The 21,092-nt window shown below is 38.7% G+C and overlaps 1 protein-coding gene and 1 pseudogene across 5 annotated transcripts; one reads left to right on the forward strand and one right to left on the reverse strand.

Annotated features, from left to right (window-relative positions):
- Positions 1–1,124: 1,124 nt before the first annotated feature.
- KRCC1 (lysine rich coiled-coil 1) lies at positions 1,125–18,723 on the forward strand. Of its 5 annotated transcripts, none has more exons than XM_047745791.1 (4): positions 1,125–1,272; positions 12,831–12,935; positions 13,356–13,466; positions 17,252–18,723. In XM_047745791.1, exon 4 carries the CDS (start codon positions 17,349–17,351, stop codon positions 18,120–18,122), a length of 774 nt encoding a protein of 257 aa, XP_047601747.1. In that variant the 5' UTR covers positions 1,125–1,272; positions 12,831–12,935; positions 13,356–13,466; positions 17,252–17,348; the 3' UTR covers positions 18,123–18,723. The 5 variants fall into 5 exon arrangements, with proteins under 5 accessions (XP_047601747.1, XP_047601748.1, XP_047601745.1 ...); XM_047745792.1 differs by having other exon boundaries at positions 1,126–1,272; positions 13,275–13,466; positions 17,327–18,723; XM_047745789.1 differs by having other exon boundaries at positions 1,126–1,272; positions 17,327–18,723.
- On the reverse strand, positions 1,200–14,733 carry LOC125109797 (uncharacterized; annotated as a pseudogene).
- Positions 18,724–21,092: the final 2,369 nt, after the last annotated feature.

A 21,092-nucleotide genomic window follows, 5' to 3' on the forward strand; every position in this document is an offset into this window, starting at 1 on the left:
CAATAAACTGAATCATGCAACAGTTTGGTATTTATAGGAATCAGTAAAGATTTAATGTTGCTAAATCATAAAGTGCAAGCAGGGTGGGGAGGTGACAGCAGTAGGAAAATAATGAGATCAAGGTGCACAGAAGCCCAGGAGTACTTGTCTAATTTGACTTTCTCCAATAGACTATGGAGAGCCAGGAATGACTTCTGGATAGAACCCTTTGGCAGCAGTAATGAAGAGTAGATTGGACTGGTGAAGTCAGAAGGGTAAGTTGGGCATCTGTTGCCATGATTCTATTAAAAGATGATGAGCACCTGAAACTAACCAATGGCAGTGTGACAAGAAAGGAGAGTCTATTCAAGAGAAACTTGCACAGCTACCAGGAGACAAGGTCATCAACAGGAAGATGGGTGGAATATTGTACACCTACGTGCAACGTCTTGGATGATCCGCCAAGCGTTGAGTGAAACAAGTTCTAGAATACTGCAGAGAGAAAGATTTAAATCTTAGGAAATTCAAAAGTAAACGTTTTTTAGCTACACGCTTGTGTGATAAAGATTTATATACAAAAGGAAATGAGGACAAACCAGGGCAGTGATTTTTCTTTGGGAGATGGGTAATGAGATGAGGTGAGGTTGTGTATGTGTGTGTTTGTACACACGCATATACTGAAGGAGACGAGACAAAAAGTCATTTGCGGACCAATGACGACAACGTATCATGACCAAGGCTTCGGCTTACTCTAACTCTGTACATTAAAGACCCTAACAAGGGAAAGACATTTAAAGGAGATTACTTATTTCTCAAATACTCTGAAGGAAGAATCCAGAGGTTTCCAGGTTTTTTCTTTCTCAGTCGGTTTTAGATTCACTCACCCCAAGTGACCCGCCGCACCCGTTCTCCCTGACCTCGAACGAGGCGGGGAAATCACCCCGCAGAAGAACACGGGTACCGAGGGGGGCGAGTCCCGGAAAAGTCGAGAGGAGGGGGCGGGGCTAAAGGCCCTCTCTGGAAGTGGGGCGACCCGCGCAACCGCAATAGCGCGCTTTGCCGCCATGGCGGCGGCGCCGTCCACTCAGTCGCCGGTGGTGGCGGAGACTTCCCCTCAGGAAGCCGGGTCTCCGCCTCCTCCCCTAACCCCGCCTGCTCGGCGGCGGAGGCGGCGGTGGCGGCAGCGCCTGTCCCTGCCTCTCCGCCACCTCCACCCCGGCCTATTCCCCGGCTGGCGGCGTTGGCGGGGAGGGGGAACAGTAGTTGTAGACGCCCGCCCCTGCCTCAGAGAAGGTGAGTTCCCGCCCCGGTGGCGGGGGCGGCCCCGTCTTCAGCCCCTCAACTCCGCGGCCTAGGGACGGCTGTGCGCGCCCCGAATGTGCGCCATGGCCGACCGCGTCGAGGGTCGGAGTCCGTCCGCTCCCCTCACCACCCGCCGCTCCTGGAAAGGGGCGCCACGGCCCTCAGGTGGAGCGCGGAGGGGAGAGAGAGACGCCTCAGCACGCCCAGGATGCTGAGGATTGAGGGGGCAGAGAGGTGGCCAGGTAGAAGCCGACCTGGGACTGTCAGGGAAAGGGTAGTGGGATTGATGAGGAAGTTCCGAGATGAGGAGAGAAAGAGCCGGAGACGCGCGAGCGTGGAGAGCTCGGCTGGGTGCCATTCAACATCCGGGAAAGTAGGTGTCAGGACTTCGCCGAGAAGCCGGAAGTACCCCGAGAGGTTAAAACTGCGGGGGGTCTGAAGGAGGAGAAGAGGGGCGAGAGTTGAGACACCCCTTTGGAGAGTTTTTCTAGGCTTTTTGAGGGTAACACCCTGAAAAACAGCTTCTTAGATTTATAGGCCTCTCTTGTTAGTGGCCTGAGTTCAGTACGGATCTACCAGTGTCCAAGACAGCAAAGCGGCCATTAGTGAGAGCTTTGAAAAACAAATTTTATTCAGAAACTGCCCACAGTAGGGGAAAGAGCTGAGCGCCGTCCGTATTTGCTCAGAGCTGACTGGGAGTTTAAAAGGAAAATGAGGGACTGCAGGAGAGGTGGAAGAGGAGTCAGGGAAGTGAAGTTACAAAGTGTTGTTCCTTGTGGATGCTGTTAAGCCAGCAGCGTCTGTTGGCTGGCGAGTAAGGAAGTTAGGATTCTGTCCTCCCGCAGCCACTGGGGGACCCGACTTAGGCCTCTCCTTCCTGATGATTACACTTGAAAAGAATGGCTTCCAGGTCTTTGAGAAGGACGCTTCTGAGTTGGAGGAGGTACACATCCGTCTCAGAGACCGGAAGGATCCACAATCCAAAGCCCTTTTTGGTTAAGCACTCTCAAACAGAGAGGTTGGGGGCCTGTCATCAGGTGTCGGCTCTAAAAACAGTACATGTATTTTGACGGCCCTGAGCTTTTTCTAGCAGGAGCTCCTAAGGGGGCTGGGTCATCCCAGGTGTTCAGCCTTAAGCGGCTGGAGGCCATGCTAAAATTTGGGCAAGTGTTCGTGCAGGAGTTTGGAAGGAGTGTTTCTGCCCCAAGTTTTCACAGTTCTCACCAACACGTTTCCCCTAACACATAAAGCTATTTCTTGATCATCTCAACCTAACAGATGTTTGAGTTCTTACAAGTACTTTATGCCTGTGAACAGCCTGCTTGTTCCAAACTAGGAGGTAAGGCTGTAAGGCAGTTTTGGAGAGGATTCTAGATGGTGGAGATTGATCACATTGCAGATCTCAGTGAAACATTTAACCATCTTTGTTTTCATAATTTTTAGTATTTGCTGGGTTGCCTTATGTTGCTTTTTGTCTCCAGAATGAAAGATGGTGAAAGCCAAAATATTATAGAATAATTTAGTTCCTTTTTTTCTGGAGAGACATCAGTAAATAACCTCATGAAAATAATTTCGTTTTCACCTTCTTTCATGATATATTCTACTTAGTGAGAGCGTTGAAAAACAAACGCGCGAGTGTGGAGACCTTGGCGCCTACTTTTCTGTGCTATTCCATAATCTTACATATTTCACTTTGATGGAATGGCAAAGTAAAAAAAAAAAAAGAAGAAGAAAAAGTATACATTTCTTAAAACATTTTTGTAAGCACCTTATATAAATTCCATACACTAAAAATGGAATTTGTCATTACAACCAAATGCTGTTCTATTAAAGGTCTCTTAATGAAGGCAACCTTTGGAAGACTAGATTTAGTGTTTCAGTCAGCCTAGGTTATGACATCTGAGATTTTTAAAAATCTGGATTTGTTTGTTTTCATACCAAACTTACTGCCTCTTAACCAACAAGTAAGCCTAAGCAGTTTATAGATGTCAAGACTACAGTTCAATTTGGCTCTCATACCCAGATCACAGAAGACCTAGAAATAGTTTCTCATGGAAAAACAGTTTTTGCCAGATGACATTTTGTGTGTGTGTGATGACTTTGAATGTGTGCAGTTACTTTATACAGCATCAGTTCACACAATGCTAGCAGTAACCTTTCCATGCAACTTAAAGGTGGCATAATGAGAATACTGGAATAGGAATCTTAACAAGTAATAGGTTGTAGTGTTAGTTTGTCCATTAGCTGTATGAACTGAGTAAGTCCCAAACTTTTCTTTCAAACTCAAAGTCCCAAATTTCTTTTTTGAGTTTTGTCATCTGTCGGGAGAGAGAATTGGATTAGCCCATTTGAGTGGGTCTCAGCCAGGGGTTATTTTGCACCCACACCCCAGAAGACATTTGGCACTTTCTGGAGACATTTTTGTTTCCACCACTGGGGAAGAAAGGGCATAGTGAGCATAGGAGTTACTTGCCATCTATTTGATATAGGGCAGAGATGTTGCAAACATCTTGAAATGGACAGGGCCGTCTCACCTCCACCCCAACAAAGGATTCTCCTACCCCAGAGGTCAGTAGTGGCAAGGTTGAGGACCTCTGCACCAACTGAACTTGGAGGTCCTTGACAGCATTAAAATTATGAACTGCCTTTACAGTTCTATGTTGATATTCTTGATTTGGCTGTGTACTAGAACTGCAGTTCGTAAAACATGAAACTTCAACCTATAATGGTTATCAGATGACATTCAAAAGAGTGATGAAATCTGAGTTAAGACTGAGACCATTCACTAGGATTTGAAAAGATATAATTCGTCACCTAAAAAATTACCTCTTGTCACTTTATTTTAGGTAAATATCCTTCATTAACTGTTCAGTTATCTGCTATCTAACAAATGACTAATATTTGGTATATTATACTTTTTAAAACAATGATAGGAATCAGTACTTTTTTTAAAAGATTTTATTTGGTTTATTTGACCGAGCACACAGGTAGGGGGAGCAGCAGGAAGAGGGAGAAGCAGGCTCCAAAGGCTTCAAAGGCTTAAGCCTTAGGGCTAGATCCTAAGACAGATGCTTAAGGAGCCACCTAGGCACCCTGAGGCAATGTATTTTTAGTTGAGATATTTGTAAAAGCCCTAAATAATTGCCAGTCAAGATAGTACATAAACAAGAAGTAGGAAAAAAAAAGCCTGTTGCTTGTTACTTATCCAGTATTTTTTTTTCTTGAAAGACAGAAGATTCATCCAAAAGGTATGAAAGAGTTATCATGCATCCAGTTACTAAAATTCCAGTCACTTTCAAGATCCTGATAGGACAATTAAAACTGATTTGAAGAACATCTTCTAATTCCTTTTCACCTATAGCTGTAACACTCCTAAGAGGAGCTCTTCTTTCAATAGCTTCTTCTTCCAATATCAAGTATTGGACTTGATAATGAACAGATGTAAGGATTAAATATTGGCAAGCAGGAAATATACACAAGGTATAAGATTACAAATAGGAAATTGAGAAAGTAAACTCAGTCACCAAAAAATAATACCACATGACCAGACTTATATGAAAAGAAATATACATAGAATTTATGGTGAAGTTGTCATAAGATTTTCCAGGACACTGTAATTCATTCAGTGATGTTCCTCAAATATTTTTGACAGTCAGAAAATTTTTCACCTGGTAGTGATATTCCTGAGGGTTCAGTAAAAACAACACTGCAACAAACAATTCTTGCTTATTTGCTTCGCTTTAAGAAAAAAAATTAAATGGACTCAGTTTTAGAATAAAGGATATTTTTGACTCCTTATTGAATCATTAACCCATTTACATAGCACTTGCCTAAAAGTGTTTTCCTTTGTTTTCATGATACTAAGCAGAGATCTGGATCAAATGACAAAATCTAGCTAATAGCTAACATGTTGACATTTATTCAGAAAACATTTACTGAGCTCCTGCTACGTACCAGTTATCTGCTTAGTACAAGGATATACAGATAATTAGGTACAGCCCTTTTAAAGAGCTTGGTAGTAGTAGTGTTTGTTAGTGAAATTAGAAAAAGAAAGAAAAATGGAGAAAAATGCAGTGTTTCTTTTAAACACACTAAAAGTTCATTTCTCTCTCAGGGCACCTGGGTGGCTCAGTGGGTTAAAGCCTGCTCAGGTCATGGTCCCGGGGTGCTGGGATCTAGCCCCGTGTAGGGCTGTCTGCTCAGCAGGGAGCCTGCTTCCTGTCCTTTCTCTCTGCCTACTTGTGATCTCTGTCAAATAAATAAGTAAAATCTTTAAAAATAATAATAAATAAATAAAAGTTTACTTTTCTCTCAAATTACAGTAAAGGTAAGTGCTCCAGACCTGGCATGGCTGCTTTGCCATTTCTGACACACAACTTCCATCTGTGAGTCTGAAATGGCTGCAGAGGAAATACAGGATAGTAGTGTAAGGCAGTCAGATTCTCCTTGGTGGGAGGGAGGAGACAGGTTAATAGCCTCTAAAATGGGTAAGAGATCCAGGATAAGCACATTGAAGAAAGTGCAGGTGTAAATGTAGATCAGCTAGGACTCCTGGAATAATCAGAAGTCGTTCATTGTTTTATGTGAATCTGTGCTCTGCTCAAGATGTATTTGCTACATGCACACCAGAGCATGTTGTAAATCTAATACTGACAGCTGGATAGAATGGTTGGGGAGGAAGATGTCTGGAGAGACATTAATGATTATTTGTGATTTTCGGATTTGTTGCCTTTATTAGCTGTCCATATATAAGAATGGTGACTAAGCATGTTAAAACAGCTAACAAGATTTCATCTACTATATTCATTAAGTATATGTTAGGACATGAGCATTGGGGTTTTTCCCCCCTTATAGACCCATTCACATTTACCAGCCCTTTGGAAGGAATGGAATGCATTTGGTGGCATTCTGATGAAGGATGTCTGCCTTGGGTCCAAGTCAAATTAACTTCACAAGCATGATCCTTGAGCTAGCTAGCCATAGAGTCCTTAATGATTATTGGTGTTCAAAGACTTAGTTTAGACATAAAGACATAAATGTTGTATTAAATATGTTAACTATTAAATGTGAGGTACTCCCAGTTAAGGATTTTGTTAAATTTTTTGTATTTTATCACTGGAAATATACCATAGTAGTAAACCCTTAGTTATTTTTGTGATTGTTGTGTTAGTGTAAAATAGCTAGAGTCTGGCAAACTCCTAGATCAGATACTAATCTCATTTCCTGAAAAGGCAAGGTTAATAACTAACATAGCTAAGAGTATGATGGTGACAGGTACAGGGCTGCATCTATCTATCTTTCTCCTTTCTTTCTTTCTTTCTTCCTTTCTTTCTTTCTTTTTTAAGGTTTTATTTATTTATTAGAACAAGCAAAGGGGAGAGGAGAGGGAAAAACAGACTCCCTGCTGAGCAGGGAGTGTGATCCAGGGCTTTATCCCCGGATCCAGAGACTGTGACCTGAGCCAAAGGCAGATGCTTAATCAACTGAGCCAGCCAGGCTCCCCATAGAGCTGCATTTGTACTACAATTAAGATTTCTAAAGAACACTTAAATAGGTTAAAAAAAAAAAAAGGTAAAAAATTTGTTGCAAAGAAAACAAATAGTTTAAAAGATAGCTAAGGTAATAGAATCAGTTACCTAGTCTAAATTTAATGGGATGTTCTGTTTAGTCTTTCCTGAGATAGGAGTAATGTTAAAAGATTGCAGAACTCAAGAGCAGGATCAAGGGAAGGATATCCATTCTTACCACTTCTATTCAGTATTGTACTGGAGGTCCTAGCCTGTACAGTCAGACAAGAAAAGCAAAGGGTGGGACACCTGAATGGCTCAGTGGGTTAGGTGCCTGCCTTTAGCTCAGGTCATCATCCCAGAGTCCTGGGACTGAGTCCTGCATCAGGCTCCCTGCTCTGCAGAGGAGTTTGCTTCTCCCTCTGCCTGCTGCTCCCCCTGCTTGTGTGCTTTCTTTCTCTCAAAAGTAAATAAAAATCTTTAAAAGTATATTTAAAAAAAGAAAAACAAAAGGTGTTCAGATGGGAGAGAAAGAAGTAATACTGTCTCTATTTGCAGATGATATGATCATACATGTAGGAAACAGCAAGGAATCTAGGAAAAGGCTACTAGAAGAAGTTTAGCAAGGGGGTAAAATTTAAGGCCCATATACAAAATCAATAACATTTTAAATGTTAGCAACAAACATTTAGTAAGTTTAGATTTTAAAAAATAGTATTTACTACTGCATCAAAAAAAAAAAAAGCCAAAATACTTTTAGATAGCTTTAACAGAATACAGAGAATGCTACATAACATCTCTAAGAAAAAGATGCAGATAATGGAAAAATACAAAACATCTCTTAATGCTTCTTTGTGAATTAGGTTTAAAAGTATAAGACCATGCTCTTTGGTGTATTTTTTTAAAGGGGAAGAATTGAGCTAAAACTAACCAGATTAACATCCTAATTTTGCCCATTTTTTTCTTCAGAGATATTTAATAAACATTTTTTAAGACCTTCATACTATATGATGTTTAAATGCCATGCCACAACACAAATGATGTGCTTGTGGGGCATAAACATTTTATTAGATTTTTTTTTAACTTAAATTCAGTTGATTTATTCACCAAACCCAAGACTTATTAAAAATATTTTACACAATGCAGAAGTTCAAGTTTTACAATTTCCAAATGGGTGATTGGAATGTAGCAAATTCTCTCTGACAGTTCTAGAATTTGAGTGGCTCTTAGTTTTTTTATTAAGATATGAAGCTGTTTTAGGCAATTTTGAATTAAGAGTAACTCATATTACTCATGTGTTTCATATTTAACACAATAGTTGATATATGATGTATTTATTTAACTTTCACAATGACTTTCCATATTTTTACTGAAATAAAAAAGATCAAACCTCCTGCTACTGAATAACCTACATAGTTTCATTTCTTCAAAATAAAAGATTCCATATTTTTGCTCTTTTCACTATGGTACCTTTCCCCGAACTAAATGAACAAGTAAGTAGTACTCTGTGGGTGTTCATCTATAACTAGGCTTGTGGTGTATGTGCAGTATAAATAGGAACTCAAGATTTCAGAATTTTCCTAGATTTGTTCCAAAAATACTAGAAGGTACATCTTAAAAAAATACTCAAGATGGGACCTAATACAGCCTATAAATAGTAAAATTAGCTTGTATCCTAGGTGTTTCTGCCTGATACTCCATACCCTTTTGAGTATTGTACATGACACACATTAACACAATTCAAACTGAAATCTTCAAAGAATTGGTTTAAAATTAGAACAATCGCAAAGGGCAATGATCAAATCTAACCTTCAGTTTTCATTTTTATTATTATTTTTTAAAAGATTTGTTTACTACAGGGGTGCCTGGGTGCCTCAGTTGGTGAAGCACCTGCCTTTGGCTCAGGTCATGATCCAGGGTCCTGGGATCAAGCTGGAGGACAGCCTCCCTGCTCAGTGGGGAGTCTGTTTCCCCTCTCCCTCTGCCCCTCTCCCTGCTCATGCTCTCTCCCATGTTCTCTCTCTCTCTCTTAAATAGATAAAAATCTTTTAAAAAAATAAAGATTTATTTATTTGAGAGGGAGAGAGCAGGGGGAGGGGCAGAAGGAGAGAGAAAATCCCAAGCAGCCGGGAGCCTGACTCAGAGCTCAATCTCATGACCCCAAGATCATGACCTGAGCTGAAATCAAGAGTCAGACGCTTAATCAATTGAGCACCAGGTGCCCCCTCAGTTTTCATTTTTAAGAAGTCCCTCTGAAACATGAGTTAGCTTGAAATAAAAAGATTTAGGTACTCCTGACAAGCACTCTTGCTCTGTTTACATATAATCTTTCCTTTATTTGGTTTTCTGTAGTTATGAGAATAATTGAGTGGGCGAATATTTCACTATGTCAGTTAAATAGATGAAATCCTGAGGATTAATAAAAGTAGCTCATTGATTCAGCACCTACCATGTGCCATATACTCTTCTAAGCATTTTATATGTATTCATTTCCTTAAGGCTCACAACATCTCTTTGAGGCATATATTATATCCTTATTTTAGAGATGAGGAACTTGAGGCACAAAAAGGTTGGGAATTTAACCAAGCTTACATAGCTAAGAAGTGCTAGCACTGACTCCAGAGTCCCTATGTCTGGCCCTAGGAGCAATGAGATTAAGTGACATAATATGACTGGCAGTAGTTCTGTGTAGGTAAATTGGCCTTTGTTAGGTGAGTGATTTTTCTGGAAACAAACTCAACATAAAAATCCAGTTGAACAAATTAAGGCAAAATTATTCCTTTTTCCAAAACATCTGTTAAAGATCCTTAAGCTCCTCTGACACGCTTTATTGAGATGCACTTTACTGTCTGCAGCCATACCACCCTGAACGTGCCCGATCTCATCTGATCTCGGAAGCTAAGCAGGGTAGGGCCTAGTTAGTACTTGGATGGGAGATACACTTTACTCAAAATATACACATATTTGAAGTATACAAGAAAATGAGTTTTTGACAGGTGTATACTCCCAAGCAACCATTGTAAACAAAATACCAAATACCTCTGTTAACATCAAAAGTTTTTCCAGGCCACTTTATAATCCATCCCACCCTTACTCCTGTTCCCAACAATCAGTAATCTGCTTTCTCTCACTATAGATTAGTTTATATGTCTAGAACTTTTTACAAATATAGAATCATACAGTAGGTACTCTTGTGTATTACACTAAGCATGATTTTGGGATTCATCCATCTTATCTATATATCGCTGTTTTGTTTCTTTTTGTTGCAGAATAATTATATTGTATAGATAAACCGTATTTTGTTTATCAGTTAGCCTATTGGCAGACATTAGGATTGTTTCAGTTTGGGGCTATTACAAATACATCTGCTATGAACATTCATGTACAGGTCTTTGTGTGGATGTATGTTTTCATTTCTCTCAGACTAATACAGGCAAAATGACTGGGTCATATGGTAGATGTTTAATGTTTAAAGAAATTATCAAACTGCTTTGTAAGCTTGTAGCATTTTAAATTCTAGCTAGTAACATATGAGAAGTCCCGTTGTTCAGCATCCTTACCAACATTGGGTATTTTCAGTCCTATTAATTTTAATGATTTCCAGTGATGGTGTAGGGTTTCAAGTCATATTTATATATATAAATTATTTTTTGAGGTGTCTGTTCAAATCTTTTGCCCATTTTAATTTGAATTTGTCTTATTGAGTCAAAAGTTCTTTATGTATTCTAGATATAAGTCCTTTGTCTGATATGTGAGATGGGAATATTTTCTCTAAGTTTATAGCTTGCTTTTTCATTTTAACTTTGGAGTCATATGTAATTAAGTTATATACCTTAAAACAACTCAGAAATAATTCAGAGAGATATTATATATAATAAACATGTTTAAATATTCATCGTTTCTAAAGTGTTTCTGATTTACAGTTCTTAAACTCAAATTTTTAAAAAGATTTTATTTATTTATTTGAGAGAGAGCACATGAGCACTAGGGAAGTGGAGAGGGAGAGGGAGAAGCAGGTTCCCCTCTGAGCAGGGAACCTGACACAGGGCTCGATCCCAGGACACTGGGATCATGACCTGATCCAAAGGCAGATGCTTAACCAACTGAGCCACCCAAACATCCCAAACTCATAATATTTTTAAGCAAACCTTTTTAATCTATATGCTGGTACTAAAAATTAAGCTTAATATGAAGATACTCTGTAGAACATTTAAATTTTTATAGTTTTCAATTACAAAGGAATGCTTTTGCAGATATTAAAACAATACAGACATGTTCAGAGAGCAAAATATTAAGTATTGTCTATTACTTCTTTCCTAAACCCATTTCCCAAACCCCATTAAGTTTAGTGTATATCTTTTCTGATTTTTTTCCTATGGATATTGCAATATACAAGATCAGACTGTCAGATCAGACTAACACAAATCAGTAATATTACCTAGTATCAACGTTTACTAAGTACTTCAAGGATACAAGGGGTCACGCAACTCTATTAAAGAAGCGGAGATATCTAGGACATGAAAGATGGCTCCGCAAACCATGTTTTCCTACATTGGTCATGCATTCTCTGGCCCAAAATAACACATGAGATTTCCAAATGAGGGTCACCTCGCCCAGTGGGAGTATTTATTTAAATTATGAATCATCTCCATTTTATACCTCCTAGCTCACGTGACATTCTTCAGAAAGCTATGCCTCATAAATCCTGAATTTATTTACTATAGATAATCCTTAGCCAGGGACATCTTGCTAAGGACATGTCAAATATAAGTTCCCTTTCTCCTAGCTAATATCATTGGTCTCTTTAGTCAGAGGTCCAGAAGTCACCTACCTTCTACCCTCTCCCCCAGCCCCAGGAAAGGAAGTAAATGGGTTGCCGGGCAGTTCTTTTAACTCCTCCTTACAATAAACATATATGAATATGTTTAGTTTTTTTGGTTCTGTATGTTGAGTGTTTTTACACTAAAATTGCATTTTAGATTAATTAATAGATAGGTAAATAGGTATCATCATTTTCCCCCTTAATATATAATGGACATTTCTCTTTGACCGTACATTCATTTATATGGCTGCATAGGAAGTACAATTTTGATGTTCCAATTTTTGATATCATATTTATAAATGAATAAATTTCCATAAAATAAATTTCAGCTGTTAAGAACTTTTAGATAGTAATATAGACCTCAAGTATAAATGTGGTCATTTTGGTACAGATTATTTATTCTGGTGAGAATTTTTTTTGAACAAAAGTTCTGGAAATTAATATGTGAACATGACTATAGTTTTGAGTGGCTTATCTGAGCCTGGTTTAGTGAGCCTTGCTTATGATCATGTTTGTACCAACTGTGGAGGACTGTTTCCCGTCACAGGTAAAGTGATTTGTGGTTTCTCTGTGTGATTCCCAAATGACATTAGGGGTATAGCTAGAATCAGAGACTATCTTAAACTGCATGCTTTGAAATTGTCTACTGTAAAACACAAAAATGCCAAGGCCAGATTTCTTAGTACAATCTTTTTTTTTTTTTAAGATTTTTTTATTTATTTGAGAGAGAGAGAGAGTGTGTGTGAGAAAGAGCATGAGAGGGGAGAAGGTCAGAGGGAGAAGCAGACTCCCCATGGAGCTGGGAGCCCGATGTGGGACTGGAGCCCGATGTGGGACTCGATCCCGGCACTCCGGGATCATAACCTGAGCCAAAGGCAGTCACCTAACCTACTGAACCACCCAGGTGCCACCCAAGTGCCCCCCTTAGTCCTATCTTTCAATAAAGTCCAGACTGGTGACCCAGTAACTTCTCTTTTAGAATGGCATTTTCTGGACTAAATAAAAATATATTACCATATTAAAGATTAGAGGCTTACTAAATGTTTTTATACTGAAATTTCATTCTAATTAGCAAAAAGCTAGTATGTAGCCTTGCAAGCACCCAGGAAATTAAAATTTGAGATGGTATATGAAATGATGTCTATTTAAAGATTGAAAATATTACCTTTAATGTATCTTTAATGTAATTTCTATCTTACCCCCCTTTATTTTATTCATAGGTACCACGTTGAATGAACAAATATTGAACTTTTCCAGTTCCCCTTATAAAAGGAGTATGGGGAGTAGGGATATAGTTTGAATTGCAAAGCATTTCACATTATGAGGTAGGTAGAAAATAGTGATCTTCTAGATCATAGGATTATTTCTATGAAGCTGACTTATTTGGAAGCGAGCAAAAGGCTTCTTACACTCTTAGTTCAGACTAAATAAGCTAAAAATCATGAATGTCTATCTGCAAATTTGGAGGTGGAAATTTGGGGTCACTTTATTCTAAAAATATTATTTATTTTTCTGGGGTAAAATACACGCTCAAAGAGTTAGCCTCACTTTTAGACTTACAGGAAGTAAGATGATACGAAATTGGAGATGTGTGAATTTTCAGATGATGGATCTATGTTGATGGTATAATTCTAAACTTTGAACTGTTTAATCTTTATAACAAGATTGCAGTTGTGGCTTCAGATGACTGGGAGAAGAGTATTAGACAAAAATCGATTTGGGGATCTCTGCATCGTGTTTTTTAGTTTCCTAGTTGTTGCACAGTCTCGCCATGTGGGGAAAGTTCATGCTAGAAAACAAGCCATTAATGGGTGACTATGACCAGATTTCTTCACCAAGTCCTCAGCCTGAGAAGGGTAAGTTCCCATTCACCTCTTAACTGATCTCTGCATGATCTGTGGGCTGTGGGGACACTTTTCTCACTTGTCACGCCGTCAAGGTTCATCCATGTTGTACTGTGTATCAGCACTCCAGTCCTTTCTATTGCTGAATAATATTCCATTGTATGAAGATAGCCTGCGTTACTTATTCCTTCAGCAGTTAATGGACATTGAGTTGTTTCTACTTTTTAGCTCCCAGGAATATTGCTGCTGTGAACATTGGTGTTAAGTTTTTGTGTGAACAAAGGTTTTCGGTTCTCTTGATTGTGTACCTAGGAATGAAATTGCTGGGTCATACAGCAACACTGTTTAACGTTTGAGGAATTGCCACATTGTTTTTCTTTCTTTCTTTTTTTTTTATTAGAAATATTTCCAGTGGTTATTCATAAAAGTATTCATCAAAACAGAAAAAGTAGATTTACAGAGCTATATATCAATAAGAAAACAAGAAGGAAATGAAATATTCAAGAGATAGAGAAATCTTGAGACGTTTCAAAGGAATACATACCAGGCTAAAAAATCTTCAGTTAACACTATGGTTGCACAACAGGTTATATTCATTCCTACATTTTTCTCAATAAGGTCTTCCTTACATTTGCCTTTCTGTTTTCCAGCTTGTCAAAATTTGGCCTTTCGTTTAAGAATTTTTTTCTGATCTTTGTCCAGTTTTAGCCTGCTGATAAGCACCTTGCTTGGGTGAATGTCCACATGGATAGTTGTGCCATTAGCTTTCTCACATTGTACACACGTGATGTAGATGACCTATTTCTTTCTGTACACCTGGACAGCCTTGCTGATTTGTTGACCTTTATAGTGTCCTCAAACCACCTGGACCTCATCATCCCTGTGGATAGGCATGGAGCAGATGTACTTTCCCCACAGCTTGTTGGAGAGTGGGGATGACAGGATCTTCCTGCACATGTGCAAGGGGGCACTGAGGTGGCATTTGGGGTTTCTGCTGCTATCTGAGATCACAAAGGGGTTGAACTTCCTGGTGACCCATCTATCTGGCTCCGGGTAGGCTCAGACCTGTGTGCACAGGGCCAGAAGTCCATATTATTTTTCAAAATAACCGTGTGCTTTACATCCCCACAAGCAATGAATGAATTAACCAATTTTCCACATCCTTGCCAACACTTAATGTCATCTGCCTTTTTTTATTTTAGCCATCTTTGTGGGTATGAAGCATCAGAAATTTTTAAACATAAAAGTAGAGAAAATAGGATAGCCTTCATATACCCATCATCCAGTTTCAACAATTATCAACATCTTTTTAATCTTGTTAGTGACTTTGTAAAAGCAGTTTTGTAGAAGTATAGTTAACATATAATAAACCATACATATTTAAAATATAAAATTGGATGGGTTTTGACAGATGTATATACCTTCAAATGATCAATATAGTAAACATATATCCAGACCCCAAAGATACCATTTATTTATTTATTTATTTATTTATTTATTTATTTAAAGATTTTATTTATTATTTATTTGACAGGCAGAGATCACAAGTAGGCATAGATGCAGGCAGAGAGAGAGAGGAGGAAGCAGGCTCCCCGCTGAGCAGAGAGCCCGATGCATGCAGGGCTTGATCCCAGAACCCTGGGATCATGACCTGAGCTGAAGGCAGAGGCTTTAACCCACTGAGCCACCCAGGCGCCCCACCCAAAGATACCATTTATAATCATCCCACCCACCCCTTCCTGCCTTATCCCCAGGCAAACACTGTTACTATAGATTAGTTTACATTTTCTAGAGTTTTATTTAATGGAATCATATATTATGTGTGTATATTATGTACAATATATTATGTACAAAGTTTAGAATTACACTATCAACATAGATCCATGTGTACATATACATATGTACATATGTATATAATATATTATGTACAACATAATTATTTTGAGATTCATCCATATTGTTGACTGTATCAATAGTTCATTCCTTTTTATCACTGATAATATGTCATTGTATGGGTATACCACTATTTGATAGTTCCATTTATCTGTCTATCATCATTTTGGTGTTTTCCTTTCTGGGGGTATTACAGATACAATTGCTATGAATATTCATGTATCAGTCTTTGTATGGATGTATATTTCCTTTTCTTTTCAGGGAAGTATCTAGGAATAGACTAACTAGATCATACAGTAGGTATATGTTTAAATTCCTCAGAAACTACCAAACTTTGGTTAGTGGTTGTACCATTTTACATCGCTAACTAGCAACGTATGAGAATTCTAGCTGTTCCACATCCTCACCAACACAGATAATGTTATTCTTTTGATCTCAGTCATTCTAGTGAGTGCTGATACTGGTATCTCATTGTGATTTTAATGGACATTGACTTGATGACTTATGGTATCTTTTCATGTGCTCATTGGCTATTCGTATATATTCTTTTCTGAGGTGCCTATTCAAATCTTTTGCCTATATTTAATCAAATATTTGTTAAATTGTTTTCTTCTAGTTAGAATTTTTACACTATTTAAGTTGAATAGGAGCTAAATTTTCTGACTCACCAAATGAGGCTTCATTTAAACATTGTTTTTAATCTCAAGTTTCCAGAAAAGATAGCTGATCATTAATGACTCTTGAGTGCTATTGTCAGGCTTATTTCTGTTGAAGAAATATACTCTTCTGCATGGATTATGCAGCCTCCTAATTTTTGGAGGCAGAGTAAGTCACCAAAAATATCTAGGGCATTATCATCTTGTAGTAAGTGTTTTCTGCTATATTTGCACTCATGTAGAATTTGAGGGAGGGGAAAGAAATAAATCAGGAATAGTGCTGCCCCCACCAAAAGAATCAAACATGCCAACAAAAAAAACTAGTGTATCTACTTTATATTTCTTCTGAAACTTTTCTCTGTATCAGTCTGTCACTGTCTCAGCTTTCACCTCCATTTCCTCCCTTAACCCTCCCACCAGTACTTTATATTAGAGAACAAAGCAAAAGACATTCTAGAATGCTTTCTTCACCAATCAGAAGTAATAGAATGAAATCCAAGCCCTATACAGAAGGTACAGAACTCTGTTCCCTCATCTTCTCTCATGCCCTATACAAAAGAGTAGTTTCTTCTCATAGCTGAATTTCTAGTTTCCAGCATTCCCAAACTATTTTGTAAACATTAAGTCTTATAGTACTCTAGTCAGGTAAGTATGTATGTTTATTTTATTTTGTTTGAGTAAAAGGAAGAGTTTAGAAATTAAATTACTGCTATATGGTTCTATTCTTTTAGAAAACAATATACAAGAAATTTATTAAATCAGAACTTTAGAAAATATATGAGCACTTGATCAGGCCACTTGTCAGGAATGTGTAGTCCTTATCTACACATTCCCATATGTCTTAAATTTTTAGCTATACAACAGAACCCTATATTCCATCTCCTTTCTGCATTCATCCTACATCTGAGAAAGATAAAAGCTACTTCTGAGTGGCCTAGGAGATATTTGACTATTCTTTTATTTTTTAAGATTTTATTTATTTATTTGAGAGAGAGAGAGAACACGAGAAGGGGAGGATCAAAGGGAAAAGCCGACTCACTGTTGAGCAGGGAGCCCGAAGCAGGACTTGATCCTGGAACTCCAGGATCGTGATCCAAGCCAAAGGCCGCCACCCAACAACCAAGCTACCCAGGCACCCAATATTTGACTATCCTAATGCACCTTTTTGACATATAATTTCATGGTATTTAACTTTTATGCCAAATTCAGTTTTAATTTGTTTGGGCTGCTTTGTTTTGTTTTTTGAAGCTCTCTTCAAGAGCAAAGGAAATATTCAGAATAAAATAATCTAGTAAGAAGAATTTTCTCCCATCTTCTCTACAGAGAATCCCTTGTTGTCAACCTAATGAAGCATTCAAAGAAGACATATGATTCTTTTCAAGATGAACTTGAAGATTATATCAAAGTGCAGAAAGCCAGAGGCTTAGAGCCAAAGACTTGTTTCAGAAAGATGAGAGACAACTGTTTGGAAACCTATGGATACAGAGAAGAGGCTGATTACCGACCAAGGTATAGAATGTTTGATCAAAGACTCTCTTCTGAAACCGGGCAGACCTACCCGAGATCATGCCCTAGTTCACAAAAAGTGGAAAACCGCTTACCTCAGTGGCTACCAGCTCATGACAGCAGGCTAAGACTAGACTCCCTGAGCTACTGTCAATTCACAAGGGACTATTTCTCAGAGAAACCAGGACCCCTGAACCTTAGTCAGCGAGAGTATAACTATAGCTCATACAGTGTAGAATCTGGAGTTCACAGTCGCCTCTCCTCAGCAAACAGTTCCAGTGGCCATCCAGCCCATCATAAACGGCTACATCAGAAGGGGAAAAGGCACCTGGAAGAAGGCAGAGAAAAACCAGAGGAGGAGCAGCCCAAGCATAAGAGAAAAAAAGGTTGCGAGGAAATAGATTTAGATAAACAGAAGAACTTCCAAACCAGCAAAACACAGATGGAAACAGACAGGATCAGTACAGGAAAGCTTAAGAATCGAAAGGAGAAAAAAAGCCGAGATGGAGCCTCTAAGAAAGAGGAACGGAAGCGTAGAAAAGAGAAAAAGGAACAAGGTAAAGAGAGGACAGAGGAGGAGATGCTTTGGGACCAGTCTATCCTCGGATTTTGAAGCTCTTGGGTTGGTTCTCCAGAGGTTAAATTGAAAAAATAGCTGAGGGGCCTGGTTTTCTGATGTTCATGTTCTTACCAATTTTTTCATGTGAACAGGTACTTTAACTTCTAACAACAGGCAGTGAACAGGAAGTATTTAATATGCTTACTCTCCATCATGGAAATTACTTTTCCTCATTTTCTAAATGCATCCTTACATTTTTCGTGTATAAGGTATAATTTCCCTTAATGAGAGTGGCTCTGCTTTTACTCATCAAATTGCTATGATAGTAGAAGTATTTTTCCCTTGGGAGGTCATTTATTTTAAATTGGAGTGTATTAATAGGCTTTGGAAAATCTGTTTCTTGATTGGGTTTGTTTTAGTTTTGGATGAGGTGTATTTATATTCATTAGTTTTCTCTATGATACAATTTAGACTGATTTTTTTTTTCCTTTTTGATTTAACTTGCAGTGTATTTTCTAGATTGGAAAGTGGAGAATGGAATTCATTATAATAATAATAAGCTAAAGTTATGTATAGTTTTTAAAGTTTCAAAGAGTCTATGCAAAATCAGTTTATATTCTGGAAATATTTATAATAAAGTGTTCTAATTTCTGCATTTTGTTGTTCTGTGTTGATGACCTGTTCCCATTCAACAGTGATTTTCTTGTGGAAGAAAAATAACTAAGCAGTTTGTACTTAAGAGGCAAGATATTTTGGGTAGGTCACACTTTGCAGTTGTAAAAATTCTTTACTATACCTTGCTCATTCATATTTAAACCCACTTTTTAGGACAGAAATCTATTATTGATGACAATTTTTCCAAAAAGCTGAAATTGAAGAGAGAGGAATTCATAAGAAATAAAATGCTAGCAGATTATTCTTTCCTAACCAATGCTTTCATTCTGATAATTCCCTTTTTTATGATAAGTATATCAAATATTTGAGCATCAGTATCTTGTAGAAAGAACTATGGCTTGGGAATCTGAATCCCAGAATTCTAGTCTTAGCTATGACATCAAATTGTTATGTGACTTGGGGGAGTCACTTAACTTCATTTTCCTCATTATCAAATATGACTAGGATTGACCTCTAAAACGCTTTGGATAACAAGATTCTGTGGTATGAAAAGTCTCTGCATTCACAATGTTGTGCTTACATATCTATTTTAATATTAACTTCAGAATTATTTTTGCTAAAAGCGTTTTTAGCTTATACACTAAAAGATATATAAATATAATAAAATATATCAATATATCTATCCCCCTCAACCCTTCCTCCTGCATGAACCAATCTCGCTACCCTTACTGAGCTGTTGCCTTACTCAGCCCTGGCCCATCTCTGGGTTACACCACCTTGCTTGGGCTCCTACTTCCCTGGACCCCAAATAGCAAAGAAGGAAAGAAGGGGAGGAGGGAGGGAGAGAAGGTAGATGACCCATTTTATTTTAAACTAATAACCACAAACCTCCAATCCATCAAGTTTCCTTAGTAAGTTTCCCGCTCCAAGATACCACTTTTATATTCTCTCTCCTCAAACCTTTCCCTTACTCACACCTCCCATAGGCCTCCTTTCTCAGCTCCTGACTTCAACTCACACTCCAGTGAGAAAATAGAAACCTTCAGAAGGGGCTTTAACTCATTGCCATACCACCAGATTTATGAACTTCCCTCAGGAATTTTGTTCTCAGTCTTCCCTCCTGTTACAACGAAGGTGTCCCTGCTCTTATTAAAAACGAGTCTCCCCTCATGCACTGGATCCTATACCCTCTCACCTTCTCAAGATCTGGATTATTCCATTAGTATGCAAACATGTTTCTCTTTCCCCTCTACAAAGAATAAAAAACAACTCCCTTCACTGCCATATCCTCTTGCAGCTACCTCCTTTCCCTTTCACATCAAAACTTGTCTACGCCAGCTGTCTACATACTTGGTCACCTCTCATTCTCTCCTTCTCCTATTCCACCTAATTTTCTGTCCCTACTGCTTCTCTGAAGCTGTTCTTGTCAGTCAAGGTCTCCAACGGCCTCCATGTTGTCAAATCCAATGGATGTTTTTTATTTGTATTCAGTTCAGCCTCTCAGCACTCCCAACTGGTTGATCAATCTCTCTTTGAAATGCTCTTCCCCCAGCCTTCGTAGCACCACATTCTCCTGATTTTCTTTACCTCTATAGCTCCTCCTTCCCATGGGCTCCTTTCCTGGTTCCTCCTCCCCCACCTACCTCTAAGTGCATCATCACATATGGTGCATCGGGGATCAGACCTAGCCTACTACTCGGAAATCACACATCCTAAGTGATCTTACCCAGGCCCATGGCTTTAAATTTACCTGTATGTTGTTGATTACATGTTCCCCACCCTTCAAATTCATATGTTGGAATCTAATCCCCAGTGTCATGGTATATGGAGATGGTGTCTTTAGGAGGTAATTAGGTCATGAGGATTGAGCCTTCATGAATGGGATTAATGCTTTTGTAAGAAGAGGCCAGACAGCTAGCTCAGCCACGTGGCATATGGTAATTTGTTATAGCAGTTCAAAGTGTCTAAGACAGTTGATGACCTCTAAATTTCTATTTCTAGACTCGATCTTCTCTGTGAGTTCTAGACTCATATCCAACTGCATTTGTTGATATTTCCACTTAGAAATGGAAAGGAGTACTTGCTTCCCTCATCACCAGTCATTCCTCCCCGCCTCCTCCCCACCCAGTTTCCCCAGCTCTGTGACTAACAACACCGAATCAGGTGTTCAACCCTTCCTCTCCTACTTTTGTCAACCCTATCAGTAATTCCTCCTGGTTATATCATCGAATTCTCTCTCCTATTGTCCAGTTCTCTGCATCTTCATTGACACCCTCCTGTCCCAAACCATCATTTATCCTCTCACTAAACAGGAAAAGTCTAAAAAGAACTGCAAGACTGGAAGAACTCATCACAGGTTCTGAGTTGGTGAGTGCAAAACTGAAACAGAAGCACCAGGCAATCAACTAC

The sequence above is a fragment of the Lutra lutra genome, chromosome 9, assembly GCF_902655055.1.
Source record: "Lutra lutra chromosome 9, mLutLut1.2, whole genome shotgun sequence".
Classification (NCBI taxonomy): domain Eukaryota; kingdom Metazoa; phylum Chordata; class Mammalia; order Carnivora; family Mustelidae; genus Lutra; species Lutra lutra.